The 24,189-nt window shown below is 38.9% G+C and overlaps 1 protein-coding gene across 3 annotated transcripts in view; it reads left to right on the top strand.

The window, feature by feature from the left end:
- GLRA2 (glycine receptor alpha 2) overlaps positions 1–24,189 on the top strand; it is a 136,183-nt gene that overhangs the window by 22,555 nt on the left and 89,439 nt on the right. The window contains exons 1-3 of one of the 3 annotated variants that reach the window (XM_071569617.1): positions 4,399–4,410; positions 4,507–4,574; positions 11,359–11,582. In XM_071569617.1, the coding sequence (XP_071425718.1) occupies positions 4,572–4,574; positions 11,359–11,582 (227 nt within the window). In that variant the 5' untranslated portion in view covers positions 4,399–4,410; positions 4,507–4,571. Of the gene's footprint in view, positions 1–4,342; positions 4,411–4,506; positions 4,575–11,358; positions 11,583–24,189 lie in introns of those variants that run through there. The other 2 variants (XM_071569625.1, XM_071569608.1) reach the window with 2 other exon arrangements.

Genomic DNA, 24,189 nt, shown 5'->3' with positions numbered 1-24,189 from the left:
TTTGAGCATTAGCTGCCTAGTTTGGTCTTGGTTTGTGTTTTTGTTTCTGAGTCCTTATAATTCAAAGACGACTTTGATAATCTTGAATGTGCCCTTAAAGGCACCTTTTTGCATTGGAGATGACAAAAGGAAAACTAGAGATAGAAAAGAATTTAGTTATAAAGTATGGTTTGCTGAATTTTTTTACCGGTAATGTCAATTCATTTTAGATTTTAGGCGGTAAGGTCAAATTAAATTTTTCCATTGGCTTTGATGAACTTTAGATCGTGTTCTCAAACCTTGGCTATACTTCACAGAAGTTTACAGCTTTCATTTTAAATGAACTATTATATTAGACAAATCTTACAGGATGGAGTGTATTTTAGTTTAAAACTGCTACTCCTTGTTCTATTGCACCATGCCCTGGTGAAAAAAAAACTTGTTCCTGTCTTTCTTACTGGGCTGCTTTCCAAAATGATGTTTCCCTGGAGCCTTCTCTTCTCCACGCTGAGGAAAGCCAATATACTTTTCCAATTTACAGAGGAGGATGTTGTGGAGGACTGTGTCAGATGCCTTACAGCAATTCAGACTGATGACATCTGTAACCCTTCCCTCTTCCAATCATGGAGTCACTCCACCATAGAAAGCCACTAGGTTGGTCATACAGGACTCATCCTTGGTGAAGCCATACTGGCTATCCCGAATCACCTCCCTGTCCTCCATGTGCCATAGCACATCTTCTAGAAGGATCTGTTCTATGATCTTCCCAGGCACAGAGGTGAGATTGAGAGGTCAATAGTACCAAGGATCTGCTTTTCTCCCCTTTTTAAAAATAGGTGTAATGGTTCCCTTTTGCCCTTCACCAAGAAATTTGCCTGATTACCATGAAGAGTATCATCGAGAGTGATTTGGCAACTACATCAGTCAATTTCCGCAAGATTCTGGGACTCATCAAAGCAGGTCCCATAGAATTGTTTATAGTCAAGTTCCTCAAGTGTTCACAAACCTACTCTTTTTTTTTTTCTACTGAGTTTGATGAGTTCTTGTACTGTTCCACATTTACCAGCAGAAGGCAAGTAAAAGGCACTATATAATTACAGTAGGGAGGTAAGTAGGGAAATGAAGGAAGGTATTTGCTTTGTTGTAAGATACAGTGCTCTAGCAGATACCTACTCAGTGTACTTCTGGATTGCAGTCTGTAATGCAGTAGCACGTTTCCTTACATATGTAAGCATGCCTTCATCATGGAGTTAGCATGTTTACTACATACTTACTATGTTCTGCTGGCATGTTCTACTGGCACTCAGGAACTGAAAATGTCATGCTCATGTGTGAAGGTTTTTGCAAGACAACACCTTGATATTAAAGAAAGCTTTACAAAGTGCATGGGAAAATGCCAAGGAACTCAGCACTTCCTTCACCACAGTCTTTACTCTTAAGAATGATCTTCTGGAATCCCATGCCACTGAGACCTGTGAAAAAATCCAAATCAATAAAAACTCAGTGGAGAAGAATTAGGCTACACAGCATTTAGACAATCTGGACACAGTCAAGTCCATAGGAACAGATAGGAAACACCCACAAGTAGAACATGGTGGTAATAACACCAAGATTATGGGTTTGATTCCTGTATTGGCCATTCACTTAAGAGTTGGACTTCATCACCCTTGTGGATCCCTTCTAACTCAGAATATTCTGTGAAAGTGCTGTGAAAGCTAGGTGGTTGCATTCTTAATTATCTTTGGAAGTTCATGGCAACTGGAGGACATTCCTCATTACACAGAAAAATAATGTCATGCCTCTGTAAGAAGGACAAGGAGGAGAATACAGGAGCTACAGGCTGGTCATGCTTACCTCAAAGCTTGGAACAAATCCTCTTGAAGTAATTTCCAGAAAGGAAGATGACTGATGTTAGTCAACATGGATTTATGAAGGGAAAATCATTACTTACAATGCTAGTAGCCTTCTATGAGGACTTGAAAGGTTCAGTGAATAAGGGGAGAGAATTGTGTATCTCAGCTTTAGCGAGGCTGAAACAGACTATAAGAAGAGACTGGCTACAATTATGTGGAAAACTGACAATTAAAGAGTTGTGATCAACAGCACAAAGTGCAGCTGTAGGTCAGTCCCTACTAGTGTACTATGAGCATTGATACTGGGTCAATACTGTTTAACATCTTCATGTATTACCTGGATGATGGGATATTGTGCACACTCAATAAATTTGCAGGAGATCTAAGACTGGAAGGAATTGTTAATGCCCTAGAGGGTTATGTTGTGATTCAGAGGCACCTGGATAGGCTTCAGAAATGGGCCAGCAGGACCTCATCATGTTCATCAAAGGGAAATGCAGTCTTGCACCTGGGAGATGACCAGCTGGAATGCAGCTTTGCAGAAAATGCCATGGGGGTCCTGGTGGACACCAAGCTGATCATGAGCCAGTGATGTGCCCTTGCTGCAAAGGCAGCCAATAACCTCTTGGGTTGCATTAGGCAAAGCGTTGCCAGCATGTTGAAGGAGGGGATCCTTCATTCTGCTTAAAACTGGGGGGACACCTAGCATGCTGAGTCCAGCTCTGGGCTCCCCAGTGTGACAGACATGAACTAACTGATATGAGCCCAGCAAAATATCATGAAGGTAATCAGAAGACTGAAGGACCTGTGATACAAGAAGTTGTTGAGATTGCTGAGGCCACTCAACTTGGAGAAAAGAAGGTTCTAGTGGATCTCATCCATGTGCATGAATAATGATGAGGTTTAAGTAAAGAACATGGAGCCAGATTCTTCTCAGTGGTGCCTAGTTACAGAAAAAGAGGCAGTGGGCACAAACGGAAACACAAGAAATTCCACGTAAACATAAGAGAAAACTTCTAATGTGAGGGTTACTGAGAACTGGCACAGGTTGCCTAGAGAAGCTGTGGAGTAACCATCTCTGGATATCTTCAAAATCTGATGTGGCACAGTGCTGAGCAACCTGCTCTAGCTGAGCCTACTCTGGGACTGAATGGACTAGGGGAACTAGGTGATCTCCAGAGGTTCCTTCCAATTTCAATGATTCTGTGGTTCAGTTTGTCTGGATGTAGAGAAGCATGTTGGTCAAGGTGCCCAGCCAGTAGAAATTCCACCAATTAAAAGGAACAGAAATGATAACATAGAGGGAGAATAGCAGACTCTTTGGCTTGTTTTGGCTTGGTGTTGAAAGTGAAAATTCATTTGCAACATAAAAAGGAAGTGTCTTAAAACCAATTCTTATAAAAACCTGAGTTGAACAGCACACTTCATTGGAATTTAACAGCCTCCAAATGCATTACTCTTGTGATTCTGATTCCCAAAACCAACATGCTTGTTTCCTTGTAGGTGGGTGGTCTAGCACTCAAGAAGCTGACAATGTACTAGGTTTCACTGTGCTCAATACTTTATCTTTCCCCTTTTCAAAAAAGAAAGTAATAATGCTTCCATCTTTTCTAAATTAATTTCAGATCTAATTATGAAGCCAAATATTGGTATTTATATTCTCTGCACTGACTTTTTTATTTATAAGGAAAATTATGTGATTAAAAAGAATAATGGGAAAGGAATGAAGAAAGTAATTGATAGGCAATGCTTGTACCAACTTTTGTGTCACTGAAATTCAGGCATTTATCTTTTATCCTTGTTTATTCACTTAAGAACCCCTGTTTATTTCGTCACGCCTAAAATATCAAGGAGGCTAATAGACAACTAATTAAATATTAAGTCCCCATTCATTCTGCTTCACATCAGTGACTGCTGAATACCAGCAAAGGAGGTGGGAGGGAAGAGAAGACAAATAGCTGCTTAGTGAAAGCTGTGTCAATCCAGAACAGATATTGCTAAAATATCTGTTCATGGTAAGCCAGACATCTCCTGATTAGCTCAGAGAGCTGCTTGTCTAAGTCAATTTTCAGTAGAGTAGAGTCAATGTGAAAAGTGCTTGCTGGGAATTTCAGTGGCAAGCCTTTGCCTACAGAGTGGAGTAGATGTGGAGAGACAATCTTTCAATTTTAAGTCCTGGAGGAAGGGAGAAGGGAGAGGGAAGTGGTTGCAGTGCTAAAGTATGTTTTGTGCTTGTACTGTGGATAAGAAAATAGCTCACACAACTCTCTTATGCTCTCTAAATGCAAGGATTTAGTTCTGTGTATTTATATAGCAGCTTTCAATGTAACTAGGTTAAGTAAATTAGTGTTGATAATAGTGTTTTTCTTTTGATCAAAATTTACTTGATCTGTTTGGGAAAACTCACTCTCTACTTGTTTTCAGCCACATCTGTACCAGATTGTACGGAGGCTGAGGGATCTGTACTATTGTTTCAATGTATATTGCAACATTTTTATTGCATTCCACAGGTCCTCCAGTAAACGTTACTTGCAATATTTTTATCAACAGTTTTGGATCAGTCACAGAAACCACAATGGTAAGTGCTACGATGTCATTGGCAAGAGAAAAACAGTACTTAATATATGTCATGAACACAACCTGTCAATTTTTCTATTTATTGTTCAACTTGCAGGTCCTCCTGTAAATGTTACCTGCAACATATTTATCAACAGCTTTGGTTCAATAGCAGAAACTACAATGGTGAGTGGGGCTAGTCATTGAAGCCATCTTGTGAAGGAGTGGGATGTGATGCAGAATAGGGATGCTCAGGACGTGGGGACATTTACTAAGTTTTTAAGTTACTAAAAACATACTATCTGAATAACAATAAAATAATATAACAAAAAATTAACATAAAATAAGAATATAAAGAGAGATATAAATTATTAAACTCACCTATCTAAACATACCTATGTAGGGACCCCACCATGATGTGCAGTGACTGTGATGGCAGCAAATATAGGTGTGTGGAAACCTGCTTTCTCAGGTTTTATTAGCACTGAAGAGTCAAAGAAATGGCTAGAGCTCAGCTGTGGGGCTCCTTGCCAAGTGCTCCATATCTGACTGTGTTTTACACCACATGCTGAATTATCTGTTGCTTCAGCCAACAGTCTTGTTTAGCTTCGATAAATCTCTGTGAATTGCAGTCACATCAGTAACCAGAGTGAATGAAAAACTTGAGTCAAATGACTAGAAAATATAGCTATAAGACTCAGGTATTTTGAGGTTAAATTAGTACTAGGAAGTGATGGGATTTCACCTGACTGAAATTTGTATTTTGACGGAATGCAAAGAACACAAAAAAAATCAAACAAACCCAAACAAAACAAACAACAAAAACAAAACAAAACAAAACAAACTGCTAAAATTAAAATGTCGTTTAAACATGAGATTTTTATTTTAAAAATGTCCAAAATTTAAGATTAGCAAAATCAAGCTAAAGAAAAGAAAATTAAAATTTTACTCCAACATTTTTATTTTTTAGTCTAGAAGGCTAGAAGTCTTTTCTTTTTTCAATGTTTGCTAAGAAAAATAAAAGATATCTTCTTAGTTAATTTAAAAAGATTCTGAGTTTTTAAATCTTCTTTTTCAAAATATGAACAAAAAAGATCAGTTGTTTTTTCAACTATACATACACCTGACTAAAGAGATATTTTTGGTGGCTTTCTCACCGTAATGTGATAAACTCATCATACTTATTAGGTGCTCATATCTATGGCACTTTTGAAACAATGGCAATGTAGTTTCACAACTCTGTTTTCCAGTGATTCCTACAGACCATCCAGGTCTTTCTGAATTTGCGGAAGCTAGAGACAATAAAGGTGCTTGGCTTCCTGTAAGACTGAGATCCTGGTAATTAAAAATGAACTTGATACCCATAAAAAGACTTGAGTAAACCAAAGAACTATTTTTTTTATAAAATGGAATAGATACTGTCTTGCAAGCCTTGCATTACGAGAAAAGAGCAGATATGTAGCCTGACTTATGCGTTTTGTTTAATATTCACTTAGATTCAATTGTAATTCCTGCCATAATTTCAGAAAGTGGTGCCTAAGGAATGTAGAAACACAAATCTTCTGCTCCTAAATAGTTCTGTGTAAAACCCCCACCCTATTATTTAAAGTTTTCTAGAGATAAAAGAAAAATTATTGCTAGGCCAGACAGCTTTCTTAAATAGCGTGGGAAAGGCTCTGCTATAACTGAAAATCTTTAACATACAGAGCTATAAAACAAACAGATAAGTTATTGCTTTAGAGTATGCATCTGTAATATTTTGAGAACACTTTAAAATAAAACTAAAATTAATTTAAATGTAACAGGGAGAAAACCAAATAATGATGTAACATAATTATCAACAGACTTCATTTTCATTATTTTTGGAAAACTCCAATTGTTTTCTGTGTTTAAAGGATTCTGAGAAGATAGCTCTGAATGTAGATTTGTACTCAGCCATGTCTGTTGATCCTGGTTTGCAGAGCCATCAGCATAGCATTAAGTAGCAAAATCCTGCAAGTCACTAGCTTTACAAGATGGCATTCAATGAAAATATTTGCACGACCTAATGCTGATTGCATTAATTAGACTCCTTCATTGCTTTGATTAAATCCCCTCATTGCATTTTACCTTCTATCAAATATGTTAATGTGCACCTTTTCAATGTTCATTAACACATTTTGCTGAAAACAGCCAAACATTCAAGTAGATAAAAACAAAGACTATTGGCTTTCTTATTTTGCTTTGTTCATAATATCTGCTGAAAGTATGGAAAGATTTCTCTAGGATGCTGTTCAATGATTTGATATTGATTTTCTTAATGCTGTCACTTCTTTAATGACTATTTTGACTAGCTTTACGAGTCTACTCTGAGAGGCAGACATCAATTACTCTTCTATCTACTTTGCCTTTCTGAAATAGATATAATCATGTGGTAAAACTGTTGGCATCCCTTGTGATAAATGACAAGTTTTGTTTGACTCCTAGGAATTGTTTTACCCTATAAAATGCTCTTGATGGTTTTGACATAAAACTAAACGATTCATTTAGAAGCCTGGATTGGAAATTCAATAGAGACACTTCCATCTCAGAGGAGAGGAATGCTTAGTGAAACCATGTGTATATAGTGAAGGGACATTATCAGAATATAACTTCGGCGATCTACAGCAGTTCATTGGAAACATGGGAGATGCAAACTTGTTTAGAGCAGCTTTTAGTAGGAGAAATTAACATGGAAAACTGTATTACAGTCCCAGACCTACTAAATTCAGTAAGGCAGATTCTCGATAACATTAGGAAGAATAGTTTCTGTTTTCTGATTAAGACAGAGAGAAGAATAAAATTTCCTCACTGTGTGAAAAGCCAGCACAACTCCAATGTCCAGCACACTCTTCTGAAAGCTAAGACTTTCATTCAGAGATAAAACAGGATTTTGTACTCATTCCCATGCATGAATTCCACAGACTCTTCACAAAATTTAGTCCCAAAGATCTATAGAAACAAAATGCATATGTATCAGTCTTTCTGCACTAAAATACACATATAGGACAGTATCCCAATGGAATTTTTCTGCAAAAGAAATGTTTTTCTTCCATATTAAAATGATATGTATTATACCAAAATGAAAATAATAAAAAAGGGATAGAGTCAAGATAATATAGTTGGAAATTTTCTTCATTTATTCATTTGTCTTTCGTTCAAGCCTTAATTTTCAAAGAAAGGGAAAAAGATGATCTTGAGTAACTTCACTGATTAAAACAGTTATGCCAGTGAGCTCTGTTTCTATTTTTCGAACCATTCACACATGCAGTATTCAGCAAAAAATTCACTGTACATCATGACTGCAGTTAAGTATCACAGATGAGTAATCTACATCAGCCTGGGCAGCTTCCCAAAGAACTCAGATGTTCAGTGCTGCTAATGACCAGGATTTTTTAGCTATCAAACGTAGGAGAAGCTAAGAGCAGTCTTTACATTGACAAGCTAATTGTTAATTACAGAAATGACTAACTGTGAGGACACAGCATTGTCGTTATGCTCTATAATCAATGACTGACACTATGTGGCAGATTCTCTGTTGGGGTGAATACATCAAACTCCAGTTGTGTTTCAAATACTTATGTTAGCAGAAAAAGTTGCCATTCCTTTATTATAAAAGCTTGGCCGTGGTTGACGGCATGATACTATCTTCCAGCTTGAAAAAAACCCCATAATTGCAAATAAGCTTGTAAGATCATGGCTCATTCACATGTAGAGTTTTAACTACATAAAAGGCTTCCACTGAAGCCATTCAGGACACCTTGCATGCTTAGGTGCATAGGTAATGAAGTGCTTTTTCTACTGCATGGCCTTGAAATAGGTCATTAAACTGCTACTTTTCTGTCAGCATTCCTATTTAGGATTTAAAAAGAGAGAATAGTCTTTTTGGTAAGCCACTCCAATTCATGGAAGCCCAGATAAGTTGTCTGTTTGTCTTAGCCAACTCAACTCCTGGATAATCATTGCTCTTGGAGGGGAAGATGGGAGGAAAGCTAAGATTGAAGATAAGTGTCAGTTCAGAGACAGAAAGCAGCACTGAAGAGGAAGGGGAGGTCCACTGTGCTCCCCATTCCACAGCAGTGCCTGAAAGTAAAGGGATCCAGAGCTGAAGCTCTGGGCAGTGGATCTGGATTTGGATTTGCTGAAAGATGATTTCCATCTACATTCTTATAACATAAACTAAGTATATATGTGGATTGAGTCCCTAAATCTTCAGATAAAGCTACTGAAACTAATCAGATTAATATTCCTTCAGTATGTATGTATTACTCTGATCTTACAGCTTGAGAACAGAGGAAAGCTGTTTATCTGAGTTGCCTGGAGCTATTGCTGGCATTGGTGTTGCAACTGAGATTGAATCTTCAGGTCCACACTCCTTATTCAGAGCGGTGGTGCTGTCAGAAAGAATTTGCAGAGCAGGTGTACTTGTGGTTGTGTAGGAGTGCATTACTACAGTCCACCCACTTCTACCCTCAGGACTTTGAAAGATACACACTGTAGTCTGCCTTAGCTCTATGTTGTTCTACCATTCTCAAGAGAATTTTTCTTCAAAAGATAGTTACAATGTTAGCACAGGAAAAGTAAATTTAAAATTCTGCCGTGATTAGGTCTGAATGTGTAAACACACATCCCTCTCAACTGCTTATACCACAAATATAGGAGAAAAAAAATAATGCTGTTTTTATGATGTGCATGTTATATTTCCATTTTTATTTCTCATTAAAATATCTACACATATATATGCAAAGCCTATCAGACATCAACAAAGGTTTCAGTTCAGTTTTGCTTCTAACAACAAGGATTGCAGAGGGAAAGCATTTCTAAGTGTATCAATGTGATGGCTCTGATATATTTATGAAGGGACATACTGAAAAATGTAGTGTAATCCTATTGATATTATTTATGATTTTGGTATAATATATCTTCATCATATCAAGCTCTTCTATGAAACAAGATTTTTCAGACTGTTTTTTGTTATCTAAATCACCAACCACTGAAGTTCATGAAAGCACTTTTTTAAAAATATATTTCTATATAATTTACTGATTTGACTTATTTATGATTTCTATATCATGGAGGGGAAAATCCCTCTGCTTTCCATAGAATTCATTATATATCTTATTACAAAATAAAATTAAAGGCAGTGACACAACTAGTTGTAGCAGTTTTTTCTATCGGCAGTTGCTAATGACAGCTTCTGTCTTATTTTCTGGAGAATTAAAATTAAATGCTTTCCTGGATTTATATCTAAAGCTGTCCCATATAAAGTTTAAGACATATATAGACTTAAAGACACACATAAATTTAAAAACACATTATAAACATAAGACACTCTCAGTTTCTAAGACCAAGAAACAAGACATAGTATGCTTATGGATAGTCTGTTCTCCCAAAATGTGATGATGTTTTATGAGCTCAGAACTGCAAGTAGCTGTTTGATCTTTAGATTTCTGAAACAAGACCAGTATAAAAAGCACAATATGGGCTTTTCTAAGTGTCTTTACTAAACATGTTATTCTTGACACCTCTGTCAGGTCTGTCTTGCTCTGATTTGTAGATATTTCCATTTTTTCTCTTATCTACCCAACAGCAAAATGAAACTTAAAAGAAAAAAAAAAAGAAAGAACAGTCATGGTCATAGTGAGATTGTAAAGCATCATCCCATTGGGTTAAAAACCTGCATTAGTTTGGATATCAGAAATGTTCTGTCAGGACAGCAGAATATCCTCACTACCACCCTGCTGAGAAAAGGGTGAGAAAGCTGAAGTTTGGAGGGGTTCCTTCACAGATTCCACATATAGAACAAGCTGCAGCTCTAATCAGAGTAAGAATATTAATCTACATTTCAAGAATGATGAGTTCTTCAGACTATGCTGCTTGGTTGCTTAGTAAAACCCAGGTCAGCTCATACATTTTCCAAGTCAAAAGAACAGTCCTGCCATATTAATGTACTGTGGTTACCGTAAAACAAATCCTAAATGGGAGTAGTTTGTCCTCTTGGCAAAATTATTAGACAAAATATTTCTTCAAATATTATGATCAATATAAATATTATTAAATATTTTTCTTTTAGAGGAAGAGTAGATATATTTCTAAAAGACTGTTCACAAACAAATTGAAAGTAGTAATTTCAGGTAAACATGCTATGAAAGCAAAGGAAGTTGGAAGAGATGAAGCTCTTATTTGCTAACTTTGGAAATTCGGGATTAGAATAAAAAGGGATTTGTTTCTTTCCATTCCCTCCAAGAGTTTAGATCCTAAAAGCTCTTTTCACTCTCCCTTTTAATAACCAGTTCTTGATAGTGTTAATAGTGGTTCTAAACGAACCTCTGAATAATTGCTGCCTTTCCCAGCTGTAACTAGCAGACCACTGAGCAGAAGAAGACAATTAGGCCAATTTTAATGGGATGCAGAGAGGGAGGAGTAAATGAAGGAACATACAGAGAAAAGGACATAGTAGATAGAAAAAGGAAACAAATAGTAAATAAGAAGTGCTGATTTAATTTCTGCTATTCAATTTTGGCTTTACTGGAATTAGCAACTATTCATGAGTACATTAGACATAATTGATTTGCATATTGGAACCAAATTATTTAAATTGGTAGCTTCATAGAATCTTTGTTGAAATTGTATATATCTTGCTGCAATATTTTTGACTTTCTAAGCACCTCTGAGTTAATTCATAGAATTTGAAAAAGTATTATATTTAATAATAGAGGTTGCAGTTCATATATTTCTCACCACAGAAGGAATTTTGATTTGGAAAATGTACCTGTTGGTTCAATGCAGCATTTTGACAACTTTATTTTCAAATGACAACCTGAATGTTCAAAAGATAACACAAATGGTTGCTATAATCCTGGTGCTGTAGTAAGTCTAAGACCATAAAGAAAGCTAAAAGAGGCTTTGAGTTTTGGTGGCTTAGTAACCTTTTTACATGGCATTTCTGTAGGACTACAGAGTGAACATTTTTTTGAGACAGCAGTGGAATGACTCACGTCTGGCTTACAGCGAATATCCTGATGATTCCCTGGATTTGGATCCTTCTATGTTGGACTCTATTTGGAAGCCAGATTTATTCTTTGCCAATGAGAAGGGAGCAAATTTCCATGATGTAACTACTGACAACAAGTTGCTGAGGATTTCTAAAACTGGAAAAGTGTTGTACAGTATCAGGTAAACCAATTAATTTTATTTTTTTCCTCTTCATCCCCGTTTTTCTCCTCCCTGTTTTTCTGAATTCAATGTACATATTTAACTTTGTTGTCCTATGTGTACAGCTTAAACAAAACTTAATCATAGGAGAGTAGAAGGAAAATTTACCTCTGTTCCTTTGCAAGGCTTTTACTTTTCACAAAATAGTCTTAAGTGGCACAGTGGTACTTAGTCTTGTGGAAAACTTGAGATTGTCTCAAACTTTAATGGTATGCCTCAGTAATTCCCATTAGAATTAGCTCAAGTCCCTCCTCTCACAGAGAGAGAAAATCAACTCTGCAGTCTGTAAGTTGCAATTTAAAATTAAAGAGAAATAGTATTTTAAATGACTGCTCAACACTAGGGAAAAACATGCTTGAAATGCAATAAATTTGATGTGCAAGTCACTGGTTAATTCCATGGATCTATTCATATTTAAAAATAACTGGAATTATGGAAAGTGTTTTTTTGATACTAAGTGCGTTGAAGTGTGTGTCATGTGACTAGATTTAGGCTGAATTAATCAACACTGACAAAATATGATTCCGTATGACCTAATGAAATGGGACATGTGCAGAGAAACAGAGTTGCATTTCACAGGCATAAACAGCAGCAAACAATTTGCAGTATTTATTTGACATTCAGCTTACTGTGAGACATGAATTGCTTAATATAGGTAGCCAAAGATGAAAACCACTCTATTATTGCTCTTATGATTGTTCAAAATTAAGTAATTACTGGTTTTTATTTGTTCTTTGTTCCTGGGAATGCTTCTTGACTTTTGCCTTTCTTGCACTGTAGAAGGTAAACATGATTGTATTTGTTTAACAGGTTGTTTAGTGAATTTATTCATCTGTAAAGCAGATTAGTTTAGAAGGCAGTTGTTTCTGATGGGGTATTCTGTTTGTGACTGCATTTTCATTAGAGGAATTATTATTGATCCTGGCTCTGGATAGCTGTGTTCTTTTGGAGGTTAAATAAATAAATATTAGCATGGTACTTTCTCCATTAACATAATTCTTTTCGAAATTCCATGATAAGAGCCCAGTAATATTTGGATGAATTAAGTGTGGTGTAAAGCAAATGGTTACTGAGCAAGGTTTCAAATTGGTGTACCTGAACAGTTTGAGAAAAATAATAGGATACAAGATGGAACTAGCACTAGCAGAGTGATACATATGCTGTCACTTATGAATATTTCCTGCTTCTCCCTGAGAAAGAAATTAATGCATCTGTTTGTTTGAATGACATTAGACACTATCTTGTTGGAGGAAACAGTGCAGTTAGGTGCTGTTGTGAATGCAGATGGATAATTTTCCTGACATTTGCTCATGTGGCAAAAGTAATATTTTGAGCTGCCATATCACATTTGTAAAATTCCCACAGCCAAATGCAAATTAATTTGAAGCAGAGTAAGCAGCATTCCAACAGAACACTAAGCAAAGCTCATTGCTTCTCATTTGTATCACGTAGCAGTAACAGAGGCTTGCCTGGCACCTCTAACATGGCACATATTTTTTTAGCACTTTAAAGAAAACTTTCCAGAGTATTGAAACTTGAAAGGAATTATAAAAACAAGTCTTTATTCTTTACATACTGGGTTAGATGCATCTGTGTGATGTCACCCACTTGTAGTTGTGTTGTAGGTAAACAAGAATATTTTAGTCATTAGTTTTAGTCTATTGGGAATGTTCTACTGCTGCTATTTTCACTACTGCACCAAGCACTTCACCTGACATCATGACATTCTAAAATTTAGCATTTATTGTGCTTGAAGGGTTTAAAGCACTTCACAAACGTATCTGAGATGTTGCAGTGTAGGCTGTTTTGTCATAGTTCCAAATTTAATGGAATCAAAGTCAAGTTAATCTCTCATAAATACAAAGTATTCTCTGCATAAAATGAGTTTAGAAGTGCTCCTGGTAATTAATGGATAAGAAGCAAGGAGTGTGTATTGTATGACAATGGTATCCCTCTTCCCTATATACTGCACTGAGAACATGGAAATACGCCATGCAGGAGGCTCAACTGGCTTGTCCTGTTAAATGCTCTCAGAGGCCAAACCTGTCCTTTGTGATCAGAATTTTGAAGGTCACCTGGAACAAAAGCTCATGATCCATATTTTACTAAAACAAGACATTTGATGTAGGATATATCTGCTTGGATAAGTCGTGAAAGGGTAAGTGATGGTCTGGCCTGTGTGCTACCAGCACTGCAGTGCCTTGACTGTGGGAATTATCTCACCCTGTGGTAAGCATGAGGCTCTTCATACTTCTCTCAGTGAGGTATACGCCATCCTGCATTTACTGGTTATGGTAGGCATGATGTAGATTTCCATCATAGTTTACCTTATAATAATTAGTTACAATGCTCATGCTTGCAAATTTCTGCATAAAATAGTTGTTGATGGTTTATGTACCCACCTATGAATCATAAGATCAGGGATCTAGTCCCATTCTTAGATGCTTGCTGCATGCTCAAATGACTACCTAGACAATTGTTTTTATCTCAGATAGCACACTGTGTAGACCCTCAGGCTCTCTATCTGCATAACTGATCTAAACCTTTGGGTTTTGCAGGGAGAACTAGAACTGTATGGAACCCAGCACTACTTAATACTACAAATATATGCTATTGCCACTAGAGATGTAGCAACTGCTCTTAGAGGCACATGTATTTTGAGAAGTCAGCAGTTACAGCAAATTTATATTCAGCAACCAATTTCACTTTAGTTGAGATCAGTCTCAGCTGCACTCTCAAAACTGTTAAGTAGCTGTAACTTCTATTTTAAAGCACTCTGCAGAGAGCAGTCAACACAAAGGGTTTGTATAGCAGAGTTCAATGAAATTACCTTAAGTTGTGTTTATTTTGTATGCTGTAAAAACAATGAGAGTTAAAATCACAACCTACATAACATCACTCCCTGGATACACGTGACTCACCCGCTCCCAACCCTTGACTGATGTCTGCATGGATTGGGTTTTGGAAGGGGTTATGCACTTGGAAAATGTGGCAGCACTGTGTAATGTTACTATGGATCCTGTTCCAGACACTCACTTTCTGTATGACACCTGTATTTTGCACTGCATACACCACTGCATTGGTTTTATGTTCCAGGGACAAGAATCGTATCTGCTCTGCCCCATTGAGGACACCTGGAACATCAGGAAAATGCTAAATAAACTCACAGGAGGCTTCACATTCTCTCCGAGCCAGCCATTTGTGGTACCTGATTCCCACAAACTCATTTCAGGCTGTCAGCCAGCTCAGAATATTAGCATCTGCCTAAAAGCTTATTTTAGCAAAGTGATAGAAAGTAGTTTTATTTAAGGTTTGTGTACTTTTTTTTTGCTTTAATTGCCTCCTTCTCTTTTTAATATTTTCAGTGCATTTCAGCCATATGGGATTGATTCAGAAAGTGACACAATTCAACTGTAATGTTGATCCATGGCACTGAACCTAGAGTATATTGGTCAGGAAGGTACACACATTGTAATTATATCCTTTTTTTCTTTCTTTTTTTTTTTTTTTTACCTGCTGCTTCAGGAAAAACTCCCAGTTGCCTGACAATGTGGTGGAGCTCTGCTCTGAATTGTAGCGTCAGTGCACTTAGCCAGAAATAGTTACAAAGCAGATTACTACATAATTTTTAAATATGAAAAGATTTTAGAGTATGTTGCATAATTTGACACGAGAGCCACTTGGAATTCTAGGGAGCAGATCTGTGCAAATTCAGAAATTACATTTCTTCCCCTATTTTTGCTATTCCTGTTCAAAGAGCAATGAATTAGGTATTGAGACTTTCCTCAAGTCTTTCAAAATATCTGTTTTTGATGTCTTGTTTGTATTCACAGTGTCAGAAATGTTACAGTTATGTAGACAATTAGTTCCTCATGGTTTCAGCTATTGACCTAGTTTTAATTGTAAATGTTACTATGGACAAGGGCAGAGTGTCTACTAGAAAACATTTCTTTGCTGTAGGGCACCAAGAAACAGAGAAGGTTGAAGCTATTGGATTGCTCTATTTGTGTAGCTGTTCTAGAGATGTTTACCAGCCATTCCATTTGGCAACAAGTAGCTGGCGGTGACTGGCCCATAAAAAAGCCCTCACCTGCTTATGCAAGCAAAGAGAAGCATCTGTGAAAACAGCACATTTATTTGCAATGCCACCTCCCACGACTGCTGCCTTGCTCAGGAGTTTCCAGGGTCAAGTCTTTTTGTGTGGCCGTAGTGCTGAGTGACAGAGCACTGAGTCAACTGTACCCCCACCCCCCTCCCCCACCCCACACACGACTTTGTGTTATATTAGGAGTTACGACTACCATGTCCATCATGTCAATAATCAGAAGTAATCTACAGCACTTTTATAATTCAGCTTTTCTGAGTGAAACTGCTGTGTTTTGTTGTCTTCTCTGTTCTTTGCCCTATGGGAAAGAAAGGCAGATTAGGGAAATACATAAGTAGCACTGCTAGTCCTTTTGCAACAAACTTCTCATATGGAAAAAAGTTCACTACCCCTATGAAATAATTTTTTTTTTTAAATAAGAACAGATCTTGGATTTTTTGCTTGGCTACTATAGAATATGTTGCCATGTTACAGTCAAGTCAGGCATAGGTTTTCTAAAATAATTTTGGGGTACGGAATTTATCAGCTACATGATATTGAGGTCCCATTTATACCCACTGTATGTAAATCACCTATGTCATGGCACAGTCTAGCCTGGCAGAATGATAGAAAATATTACATTCTACAGCTCTCTGTGCATTCTGTGCTTTAATTTGACGACTTCAATTTTATTTTACAATCTAATGTTGGGATTTAAGAGGATTTGGACTTTACTAACAGCATTGTCTTTCCATGTGACAGATTAGCAGAGATGGGAGCAGAGAGATATTTATCATGATTGACACAGCTGTTTACTTTTTAAACTCTGCCTTACACTATCATATTTATTAGCTCGGGTCCTATCAGAATAATACTGGTATTGACAAGGTGGGGATTTTTCCTTGGAAGTTCATGTCAATCAGCACAGGGACATTTTCATTGAAAACTATTTAGTTATTGCATTAGCAAGGCTGCACATTATCCCATGCTAAATGCCTTTATTTGCAAAAGCATAAAAAGTCTTCATATACCTCAAACTAAATTTTCCACATTTAAAACTAACCAAAACATTGAAGGTTAATCAATGCAGAAATGCTAACTGAAATTTAGAACATATCTTAAAAAAGTTTGGGGTTTTACAGTGATTATATACTGTAGGCAGAGTTCTTACAGTACTACAATCACTAAACTTTATTATACTGCACAACATTACTGGGACCCAGTGACTTCCAAAATTGTGGCTGTGTGCTATGTGAATCCAGTAAACTTGACAAATTTATCTTCCCATGGGCATGATGACAATAATAACAATGGTTTTAGAGGCTAAAATAATGCAGCCTTTTGTGGGACAACAGCCGTTCTCATTATGGCTGAACCCAATTTCCTTGCATTGTCAGTAGCAGCCCTCTTTTCACTTTTCTTTTTTCTTTCCTTCTTGCCCTTATTCCTGCCTCTGCTTTAAGCCACACTCCCCTTCCTTTTGGGGTCTTTTAATTAAATAGACTCAGATTCTTCTCATCCTTTGGGATTGTTTCCTAATACTCTCTCAACTGCATCATCCACTTCCTTCTTTCTCATTCCCTCTCAATCCTCAGATTCAGTCTGAGGATCTAGCCCTGCATTTCCAATACCCTTACTTTCCTGTTGTATTTAAAGTACTTGGTTTGAATAACAAATAATGAATTCTACTAAATAAATAATACAGCCTAATGTGGGCACTTTGCTATGCAACTAACACGGCTATTGTGAAAACCCCATAGATCATACTGCTTACAGAAAGAATAATTTACATTTTAATGACACAAAACCAGTTTCTTTTTCACTTCATAAGACATTTCAAGCAAAGCAGAGATATGGATATTATATCTGAGGAGGCACTGCCTCTCTCCTTCCTCTCATGCTATGCACATCATCAGCTGACTCACAAGAGGTGAGGTAAATACAAATGCAAGAGGAGAGCTGCATAGCCTGAAGGACAATGCTGCCAGGAGAACAAAGGGCTATGAACTGGCCATAAGTAAGCTCAAAGAGGAAGTTAAAAAGTATACAGCCATATACACCTGGAATTTCCAGAACAATATTCCAGTGGAAATGGGGATACACACACACACTGGATACCATTAAATGAACTTTGATTATTTTTGAAAGGGATGAGATGACGTGACTCTGGAGGGTAGCAAATGATCAGATTTTATGATGCAAGATGTCACTTCTGTAGCCCTATATTCCTGTGTCTCAAATAAAAAGGAAGACTTTGCTCTAAGTTAAAAAGTGATAACTGCTACTGGAGACCAATTTATACATGTAAAGTTGTTCTTGGCTAGCAGGATCAAAAATATTGGCAGGTGGTTACTTCTGGATGTCTATGCCAATGGGACAGTTGCATAGCTGAGTCACGTGTCTGTGCGCTGGCTCTCCTTCTGGGTATTGGCAGTGCCTGTCCTTGATTGCTGGTGATCAATCACTTCATTTACCCATTGAACTTGCACTGGAGCTGTTAAAGGCTAGGTGTAAAATGATGCAGGTGCAGGAACCCTTTTTAAATGGTACAAAACCCCATGATTTCCTAGAACATGGTCCCAAGGCTGAAGGTCTTTTGGCAATTGAACTGTAATATATGGCTTAGAACAGAGATGTTATAATGGCAGGAGGAAAGCAACACCATACTAAACACACATTGCAGGAAAACTAAGAGAGAAAATGAAAGGGGAGAAATGAGAGATGAAATACTGCTCTTCAGGGAAAGTTACAGAATTTAACTGTTACATGCAATCATACTTGAATTTAATTTCATAGATTTGTTTGAGTAATAATTGAAAAATCATTTGCTGGCAGCTCATGTGTTGACATTGTGTATCTGCAGACAGTGATTGCATTACAATGAGAAGTGGGATGCCTGTAATGAGAAATCCACCACCCTGCTCCGTGCCAGCTCCTATGTTAAGCAGTACATGAAGCAAAGCAAAGCACTGAGGAGGGAGTGAGAACAAGCTTGGAAACAGCAGTACATGAAACTCCGGTCTATAGCACATTTAGCCATAGCAGAGAAGGCTGCATGTCTTCTCTAAGTTTGACTTCAGCCCATTCCCATCTGACAGAAATGAAGCTGCAGAACCTGACAAATATAAAAGAGGAATTCTAGCACTCCTCAAAAATAAGGGAAAAAGCAGTCAGGTTGACTGTTCTGTTTAACGGGACAAAGACTGTAGATTGTGAAAAATTACCAGAATTGACATTCAAAATGATGAGTCAGGTCCCTGAAAAAATAATGAGATGGACTACAAAATGTAAAGCCCTTTAAAAGAAGAATACCACTGGGAACTTTGGGAGTTTTTGTCTTCTGATATATGAACATTGTGTCTGCCCTTCTTTCAGGCATAGATCACCCAAGAGAGAGGGCTGGGAGGAATATAAGGAGAATTTAGATTCTTCTCCCTGTTTCAGTGCCACTAGCCTGAATGGCATTTGCTCCTGTGTCATGCAATGCTGTCATGGTTGCTGTGCAACTTCATCTCCCCTGTCACTTTAGTGGCGAACTTTGCCTGCTTGTGCTTAAGTAATATTTTTATGTTATTTCAGTAGCTCTAAGGATCAGGATTTTAATCTTTCAAAGCAAAAGTGTGCCACTAAAAATATTTTTACCTTTATTGTCAGCTTAGATGTTTAAGAAAAATGCCAGAAACCTTGCAATTTATGATAGCATCTTTAGATTTAGCATTACTGGGGGGAAAAAAATCCCACTTGTCTCACTAAATCCAACACTGAGGGGTTTGCACAGGTATGTCTTTTCATAAAAATGGCACATAGCCAATGCTAGCAGTGATCACGCATGTGCTATTTATGCTCTGGTATTTGTAGCATAAAGTCCTACATTGTGAAGCCTCCTGTCCCAACAGCTGAGGTGCAGATGGGCGTAGCGTGGAAGAATGAAGGGATAAGAATAGAATCACAATGTTATTTTTGACACCATGCCTACTCATGGTGAGGCATTTGTTGCTTTTCAAGCTAGTGAGGAGCTAATCATAGGGGTTTTGTGGAGAGAAAGGATTTTCAGCCTTATCTCCAGGACCATTAAAATTCCCAACAGTGTTTCTCTACTTAATTAGGACTGATCTTAGTTATTTATCATTAGAAAAAACTCTGTGAGGAGGCTGTTTTTCTGTAGCCCTGTCACAGACAACCAGTCTCACAGGATAACTCATCATCATCATGGCTAGGCTTCACGAACGAAGATTTGAGAAGGGCACTACCCACGCTTGCTGCAAGCTGCTGGTGGCTAAAAAGGCCGACACGGGATAGGGCAGGTCCGGTCACAAAAGGCACAGTGGAACATCTCCCTAAGTGATATTGGCAAGGAACGGTTCTTTCTGCGTTGTCTTTTCTCAAGACTGACTCTCCATGCATTCTCAAAGGAAGCAGCAGCGTCGTGAATGGTGTGTCTCCATGAATCCCGATTGGAGGCCAGAGTGGACCAGTGGTGGCAGTCAATATGGCCAAGGCTGAGGTGTTGTTTCAGGGAGTCCTTGTATCTCTTCTTCAGGGCTCCTCTCTTGCAGCAGCTGGTGGTGAGTTCACCATAGAGCACAATCTTCGGAAGGCGGTGATCCTCCATCCTGGAGACGTGCCCTGCCCAGCGCAGCTGCGTTCTCATCAGCATGGCCTCGATACTGCTGACCCCTGCCTGTTCAAGAACGGACACATTGGTCATGTAATCAGACCAGTGGATGTTTAGGATTGAATGGAGGCAGCGCTGATGGAAGCGTTCGAGAAGCCGCAGGTGGTGGCGGTAGATGACCCAGGATTCAGACCCATATATAAGAGTAGACAGTACAATGGCTCTGTAGACACTAATCTTTGTACTTTTCTTCAGGTGTTTATTGGATCAGACTCTTTTATGGAGTTTTCCGGAGGCTTTGTATGCCTTTGCTAGCCTGTTGTCTATCTCTTTGTCGATCTTACCATCTGAGGAAATGATACTTCCCAGATAGGTGAACTGCTGGACTGACTTAAGCTCTGAATTGCCTATGGCGATGTGAGGATGATGGAAGACTTCTTGAGGTGCAGGTTGGTAGAGAACTTCCGTCTTCTTCAGGCTGACTTCCAGCCCAAAAAGCTCAGCAGCCTCTGCAAAGCAGGATGTAAAGCACTGCAGAGCTGCTTCTGTGTGAGCAACGAGGGCGGCATCATCAGCAAAAAGCAGCTCATGGACAAGGTGATTCAGGGTCTTGGTGTGGGCCTTCAGTCACCGTAGGTTGAAGAGGCTTCCATCGGTACGATATCAGATGTAGATGCCGTTTTCTTCATCGAGGTCTGCTGTGGCTCTTTGGAGCATCATGCTGAAGAAGATTGTGATAGAGTTGGTGCAAGAACGCAACCTTGTTTCACACCACTGGTTATTGGGAAGGGCTCAGAGAGTGCATTGCCATATCTGACTTGTCCACGCTGATCCTCATGTAGCAGAATGATCATTTTGAGGAACTTGAGGGGACATCCTAAACATTCCAAGATCTGCCACAGGCCTTTTCTGCTCACAGTGTCGAAAGCTTTGGTGAGGTCAACGAAGGTTACATAGAGACCTTTGTTCTGTTCCCTACACTTCTCTTGCAGTTGTCTGAGAACAAACACCATGTCTGTGGTGCTCCTACTGGCTCTGAAACCACACTGGCTTTCAGGTAGAAGATCTTCTGCAATAGTGGATACTAATCTGTTCAGAAGTATTCTTGCAAAGATTTTACCATCAATGGAGAGTAAAGTAATACCTCGGTAATTTGAGCAGTCTGATTTTTCTCCTTTCTTCTTGTACAGGGTGATAATGACTGCATCACAGAGATCTGGTGGTAGTTCCCCTTGTTCCCAGCAACGCAAACAAGCTCGTGGAATTTGGCATGGAGTGCTTGACCTCCATGCTTTCAGATTTCAGGTGGAATTCCATCAACCCCAGCTGCCTTGCCAGTTTTCACCTGTTGTGTGGCCTTGAGTATCTCTCCCATAGTAGGGACTGCATCCAATTCATGTTTCACCAGTTGTTGTGTAATGTGATGAATTGTTGAGCCTTGAACTACACAGTTGGCACTGAAGAGAGTCTGAAAGTGCTCGACCATCGGTTCAGAATGGAGGTTTTATCTGTTAGAAGCATTTGACCATCTGCACTGAGTAGGGGGCTTTGAACCTGGTGTGTGGGTCCGTACACTGCTTTCAGGGCCTCATAGAATCCTCTTTGGTCACCCACATCTGCACATAGTTGTATCTTTTCTGCTAGGTCGAGCCACCATTTGTTCTGGATGTCTCGAAGTTTCTGTTGGAGCTTACTGCATGCAAGACGAAAGGCGGCTTTTTTTATATGGCAAGATGGCTGAGCAAGGTGTGCTTGGTGAGCAGTTCTCTTCTTCTTCAGCAATTCCTGGATCTCTTGATTGTTCTCATCAAACCAGTCTTTGTTTTTTTTGGAGGAGAACCCTAGGGACTCTTCAGATGACTGCAGGATGCAACTTTTAATATGTTGCCAAAGCGCTTCAGGAGAGGGATCTATGGGATTATCTTTAAGTCTAGTTTGAAGGTTTCCCTGGAAGCTGTCTCTCACGGTGGCTGTTTGAAGATTGCTGGCTTGGAGTCTCCTCCTTGGAATGCTGCCTCTCTTAGGTTTGGGCTTGAAGTGGAGGTTAAGTTTGCAGCGCACAAGGCTGTGGTCTGTTTGACATTCTGCACTCGGCATCACTCGAGTATGATGGACATCACTGACATTTCTCTGTTGTACTAAGATATAGTCAATGAGGTGCCAGTGCTTGGATCGAGAATGCATCCAGGTTGTCTTCAGGCTGTCTTTCTGTTGAAAGATAGTGTTGGTGATGGTGAGCTGCCCTTCTGCGCAAAACTCTAGCAGGAGGCGTCCGTTGTCGTTGCAGTTTCCAATGCCATGCTTGCCCAGGACTCCTTTCCAGGCTTCAGAATTCTTACCTACTCTGGCGTTGAGGTCACCAAGGATTATGATCTTATAATCTGCAGGAACATTTTGGGTGAGGCAACGCAGGTCTGTGTAGAATTTGTCTTTTTCGTCTGGGTCAGCTTGGAGAGTTGGGGCATATACGCTAAAAAGAACAACACGTTGCTTGTTGTGTAGAGGGAGGCATAAGGACATAATGCAATCGGAATGACCTGTCGGCAGATTTTCAAGTTTGGAGGCAATGGAGTTTTTAATCGTGAAGCCAACTCCTGAAAGGTGTCTTTCGGTTTTGGGTTTGCCTGACCAGTAGAGTGTGTAGCCAGCACCATGTTCTTTAAGGCTGCCTTCCTCATGAAGACGAACTTCACTGAGAGCAGCAAAGTCAATGTTGAGCCGTGACAGTTCGTGGGCAATTAGAGCAGAACGACGCTCAGGACGTCCACTATCCCCAGTATCAAGCATGGATCTGATGTTCCAACATGCGAGTGTTAATTTGAGCACACCTTTGCAGGCAGGTGTATGCCTTTGAAATCTCTTTGTTTTTGTTTGACTGCATGGAGGATGCCGGTTGGCTGCAGTTATCCAACTGGGTGTGGAGATGAGCTTTGTTTAGGCCACCTTTGCTAGGCCCCTCTCCGTGTGGAGCAAGCAGTGCTGTCCCTAGAAAAGGCTGCTTGGTCATTCAGGATGCTGCCGCAAGAGACTGTCATCTCCGGGGTCAAGTCTCTAATGACCCATATCCTGAACTGCCTGCATGCAGGGTTGGGTCTGCGGACAGGATAACTAATGAAAAGGATATTCCCCTGTTATCAGACACCTTGTATTATGATCCACAGGGCCTTTCTCATGTATGATCAGTGTCCTCCTATGTGGCAAGATGTCACTTAGATCAAGGGAAGGTTTGGAAGTGTTGCAGCACATCAGGTTGTGGAGTGATAGCTGCTTGTAAAGAAATGAGTTAGAATACACTCTAACAGCTGCTGCAGACTAAGTAATATGTCAAATCTCAGTTAAAATTACATATTCTCTTAAATTTATTGATAAATATGTTCTTGGATTATATAATGTATAAACCTAGTTCCCCAAGATTTGAGCATGATACTTGCAATTGGTTATTTCAGATTTGTCTTGGGGACCATTCACGAACAGTCTGTCTGTGTAGTACTGTGAAGCATTTTTCTAGCATTGTGACATTATCAGAGAAGTGGTGTGATGGTGGTGAGTCCCGACATTCAAAACACCCAAGTGAAAGAATGAGATTGGAAATCATCTTGAGAATAGTTCATTTACAAATATTTTATTCCTAATAAATTTATTTCTTTTTTACTATTCCAGATCCTTACCCTCTACTGCTTTGGGAGTTAGTTGTCAAAGGGCAGACTGGCCTTGAGACTTAATACCCTGAAGAGGGATAGGAGTGGCGTTTGACAGGAACTGGGTAACAGGAAAAGCAGGGGGAAAGGGTACAAGGACAGACTAGGATGCAAAGGAAAGACTCTGGGCTCTGCATCATGTAGGTTACTCTGGGAGAAGTGAAGGATAGA

The sequence above is a fragment of the Pithys albifrons genome, chromosome 1 (genome assembly GCF_047495875.1).
Source record: "Pithys albifrons albifrons isolate INPA30051 chromosome 1, PitAlb_v1, whole genome shotgun sequence".
NCBI lineage: Eukaryota > Metazoa > Chordata > Aves > Passeriformes > Thamnophilidae > Pithys > Pithys albifrons.
This window is presented reverse-complemented; position numbering and strand designations above follow the sequence as displayed.